This window comes from Tenrec ecaudatus, chromosome 14 (genome assembly GCF_050624435.1).
Source record: "Tenrec ecaudatus isolate mTenEca1 chromosome 14, mTenEca1.hap1, whole genome shotgun sequence".
NCBI classification, from domain to species: domain Eukaryota; kingdom Metazoa; phylum Chordata; class Mammalia; order Afrosoricida; family Tenrecidae; genus Tenrec; species Tenrec ecaudatus.
In genome coordinates, this window is record NC_134543.1 from 85,008,075 (window position 1) to 85,013,083 (window position 5,009).

At 40.3% G+C, this 5,009-nt stretch overlaps 1 gene segment (V, D, J or C); it reads right to left on the reverse strand.

Annotated features, from left to right (window-relative positions):
- Window positions 1-4,359: 4,359 nt before the first annotated feature.
- Window positions 4,360-4,707, reverse strand: LOC142426642 (T cell receptor alpha variable 1-1-like). The segment is given in 1 exon segment: window positions 4,360-4,707. A coding segment is annotated over 1 exon segment (348 nt).
- Window positions 4,708-5,009: the final 302 nt, after the last annotated feature.

Below are 5,009 nucleotides of genomic sequence, written 5' to 3' on the forward strand. Positions count from 1 at the left end.
AAACTTCCAGTTCTGGCAAAGAAAAAAGTAGCCTTATTTCCCTTGGATTTCCATTCTTTCATTAAAAGCTCCTGGACATAATGCAAAAACAAGTACAGAAACTTTCTAGAAGGTGGGGGAAAAATGTGGAGCACCTCAGGAGCTCAGGACTTGAGAAATTACACTGCTGGTACATCCCCTGGGCTGCCATATTGCCTGCTCTCCATCACAGACAGAGCTCTGCAGATGGTTATGTAAGACCCTCCATCTCAGAATCTAATAATGAGGTGCAAGAGAGAACCGCTCACCATACCAAGAAACAGAAAAATCACACATGAATGAGAAAAAAACAAACCACAGATGCTAACACCAAGATGCATCAGATATTGGCATTATCAGATAAGGATTTTAAAGCAATCATAATAAAGATAGCGCAATAAGCAATTACAAATTCTCTTCAAATAACTTTATATAAAATAAAAAATCTCAACCAAAAATTAAAAAGCTCTGGGGGAAAAATACATGGAAATCATAGAGATGAAAAATACAATATCTGAATTTTTTTTCACTTTCTGGGTGGGCTTAATAGTACATTGAAGATAGAATCTGTGGATTTGGGAATAGAACCTGTGAACTTGAGAATAGGCTTTACTCCACCCATAAAATAGCAAGAAATTAGACTAAGGTGGGCATATAATCTCAGGGACATATGAGATAGCTCTAACATTTAAATCAAGATTCATAAAAGGAAGAAAAAGACTAAAAAGTGCTTGAATAAATAATGATTAAGAACATCCCAAATTTGATGAAACCGTAGTTGGCAGAGATGACTGACTATGATGATCGTGAGGACGTAGAGTTGTGGAGAGGTGTGAATGGAATTCAGGAGATTCCCTGGAGCACATCTCCATGTTTCCATGCATGATGGTAATATAGAAAAGGAAATGACAGGAACCAGTTCATGACAAGAGAAGGATAACCAGGGGCTCAGTCCCCTTAAAGATGAAGGACTGGGTCACCACAATGAGCAAGCAATCCCTACCAGGAGGAGTGGTGAACGGCAGTGCAGAAAATCTAGAATGGGTGACAGAAGAGGAAGATGATGGAGAATAAATATGGTTTGGGGATCAACAGCAGTAACAAGGACTTTACTTGTCTTACTATTCCATTTTAAGTATATTAATATACTATTTATATATATACATATATATATGAATATGACAGGATGAAGTGAAATAAATGTTGTGCATGAATAAGCCAAAGCAACAAAAGGAAAAAGTTAAAACTGTCAATGACTTCCTAACATACTCCATTGGCATTTTTCATGTCTGCTCACACTGATCTGATTTTAAGGATCAATGCCTACAACTCTTTGCCAGAAGGATCTTTCTGGCACACAAAATAAGCCCTGAATACAAGAGAATTACTTTCCCAGTAAGAACCTCTCAATGACTGGCATGCATTGGTGAATGTGATAACCAGTCCACCAGTTGGTCCAAACAACATCTGCCACATCTCGTATGTCATGACTCCTGTGATCTCTAGCATTTATGACCTTGAGTAACCAATACCCTTCTACACTGTATCACGGTTGATCTATGTGGTCAACAGGAAAAACTACTGCTTGTTACTTCTAAATATCTCTCTCTCTCTCTCTCTCTCTCTCTCTCTCTCTCTCTCTCTCTCTCTCTCTCTCTTTCACACACACACACACGCATACACTTTCTCTCACACACACTCTCACACACACACCTGCTAGATCATTCTAGGGGAAAGCAACAACCGTGCCATGAAGACACTCTATAGAGAGATATGGGTGGTAAGAAACTGAGGCTTCCTGCCAGCGGTCATGTGAGTGCACCAGCTGATTACCTCATTTGGAGGCATTAAGGAGATAAATAGTTCACTGGAAGTAAGTCACACACTCACTCCCTGCAAGACATTACTGTGGACAAGACACATGGAGCTATGCTAGAGCCCTGGAGCTGAAGGAGAACTCCTGCCAGTACTGAGATGCTTCCACTTCCACTGGATCCACAAGACTTTCCACCCACTGGCCTGTGATCTTCCTGCATTCGACATCATTGCATATGTCTTGTGAGTCTGAAGAGGAATTTATAGATTGGTATTAGACATATGGGCTAATATCAGACTTATTGACTTGATCTGGACGAGGCTGGGATGTTTTCTCAATATTCAACTGCTCTTGTATGTGAAGTTTTTCATATATATATATATATATATATATATATATATATATATATATATATATATAGAGAGAGAGAGAGAGAGAGAGAGAGAGAGAGATCTATATATCCATGATTTTGTTTCTCTACTAAAACCCAGTCTAAGACAGCTTCCTTCCCTTCTCTGTCCCACTTCCTCACTCTGCTACTTGAATTTCTTGGGATTGCCTCTCAAATAATTCCTTAGACTCAAATGTATATCTCATGGTCTGCTTTGACAAAATCAAACCTAAGGCATTGTATCAGACAACAGTTCTGCTCACAAAAAATCTTTCTATCGGAACAAAGCAACAACAACAAATACATTAAAAAAATTACTACTAGGGTTCCAAATCGTACATGCACAGATTTATTAGAAGCAAACAGTTTAGACATCACTTTGTTGTCAGTGACTGGCTACAGTAATACTCTTACCTTAGTGTCATCAGGTTGCCTTCCAAAGAAGGTCCGATCAAAACAGTGGCTTTCAAGAGGGTCTGGTGGGAGGGTTCAATTCAAGGAAGAGAGGTTAGTTCAGATTATGGTGACAATCTGGGGGGTTCCGATGTAGAAATCTTGATAGATTTTCTCAATTGACACATGACAACCATTGGTGCTTATTAGCAAGAAGGATTTTCTAAGCGAACATTACATTGTCAGAAAAAAGTCCGGGAAGTTGTGCTAAGGTATTTCTCCCATCAGAACAGCACACCTTTGGGGGTATCACGGGCTGGCCTTTGAGAATTTTGTTGGAAACCTTAACCCGTAGATCCTACACCCTCAATCTTATCCCTCCAGACTTATTTTGTTTCCAAAAAGCCAAAGAATTTAAATTTTTAAAGGAACATGGTTTGCGTCCCTCGAGGATGCCTAACCCAGTAGTCTGATGTGGTGTAAATCAAAGAGCTAAGAATTCTTCAGAGAAGGATGGAAGAGATGGAAACATTGTCTGTAGAAGTGTACAGATCTTAGAAACTGTGTTGACAAATAAGCTCACATTTTAATATTTTTGTTCAATAAAGATTACTGTGCTTTTTTATAGAAATAATTTTTGACTGTGTGTGTGTGTGTGTGTGTGAAAATCTATACACATCAAGACTTTGAGCAAGGGAAAGAAAGAAGAGTGAGGGAGTATTGCAATTCTTTCCCATCTTTTCTCGGTGCCTAGGCATTTTTACACAGATGTAATATTCTGTATATTTAATCATGCACACGAATCCAGGGGTTTCTAGGCCTCATTTCTAGCATATTTTGCTAATTATTTTTTAATGTGAAATAATGTTGATTTCTCTGAAATGAGCATAAGGAAGATAGCTTAACATAAATAACCTGAACACTTAACATTTCATTCTGAAATATTTTCACTTAGATTTTCAAAGCTCGGAGTCTTTGCAAATATGGACAAAGAAAAATCAACCACTTAGTATTTACCATAATCAGACAGGGAAAGATGGGACAAAATAATAATTTATAAATTATCAAGGGTTCATGAGGCAGGGGGAAGGGGGGAGGGAGGGGCAAAATGAGGACCTAATGCCAGGGGCTTAAGTGGAGAGCAAATGTTTTGAGAATGATGAAGGCAATGAATGTATAAATGTGCTTTACACAGTTGATGTATGTATGGATTGTGATAAGAGTTGTATGGGCCCCTAATAAAACTATTGAAAAAATTAAATCCTTTCCTAACAACAACAACAACAAAATGAATTCTCCCAGAGCAAACACTCTAAACCCATAAAGAAACTCCATCTCACAGCTTTATATCCACATAATACAAACAGTTGTCAGGATTTCGCCTTTCACAAGGGTAAGGGGAAGCCAAGGGTAAAGAATCCAGTCCCAGAAACCCTTCCATACGGCAGTGAAAATTCAAAATTTAATCAGAAAGAGCTAGCACTTACATAAAGTTTACTAAATGCCAGCATTGAGCTAAGTTACACGCTGACATGGCAACAATTCATCATCACAAAAATAAGTACTATTTTCATTCTCATTTCATAGGTGAGGAAACAAAATCAAAGAAAGATAACTGGCTCAAGCCCCCACACACACACCCCACCCCCAGCTAGAAAGTGGCAAATTCAAATCTGAGCAGTCGGTTTCCAAAGCCTCAGGCTGTCGGCAGAGTTTGCAGCAGATGTAGACTCAGGAAATCTCACTTCTCGCTGCTGCAGCCGTGGTCTCTTGAATTTTGTTCCAGCTGAAAGGGCCTCGTGGTCGCTGTGTCTCTCACAGCACAGAAGTAGGAGGCGGAGTCTTTGATCTGGAGCCCCGTCAGGAGGAGGTAACTGTACGCCTTAGAGCGACTCAGGAAGGAAGAGAAACGACCACTCTTCGCCAGCCCATCCAGAACATTGTAAGAAAGAAAGACGGGTGCTCCACCGCCACTCTGCTGGTACCAGGACAGCCCATTGAAGCCAGTTGTCTGGTATGTACAGTTCACCTTCACTGAGGCTCCTTCCAGAGCCAGCAACTCAGGCAACTGCTGCACGTCTTGTCCCATGGTGCCTATGAGATGCAGATACATTCTGTTACCAGGGCAGCGCTCCTGGAAGGCACACATCTTTAGTAATAACCATTCCTCATAATGGTTGAAGAACATATTTACCACCATTAAACTGTACATAGGAAAAAGCATGCCCATTGAGATCAGGTCCACGCCAACATATCAACCCCACAAGACCCAGGAGAGCGGTCCCCATAGGGCTTCATAGAAAAAGACTAAAACGTCGATATGCCACCGAGCAGCTGGTGGGTTTGAACCGTCAACCTCTCAGTTGGCTGCCAACTTTTTAACGCTCACAC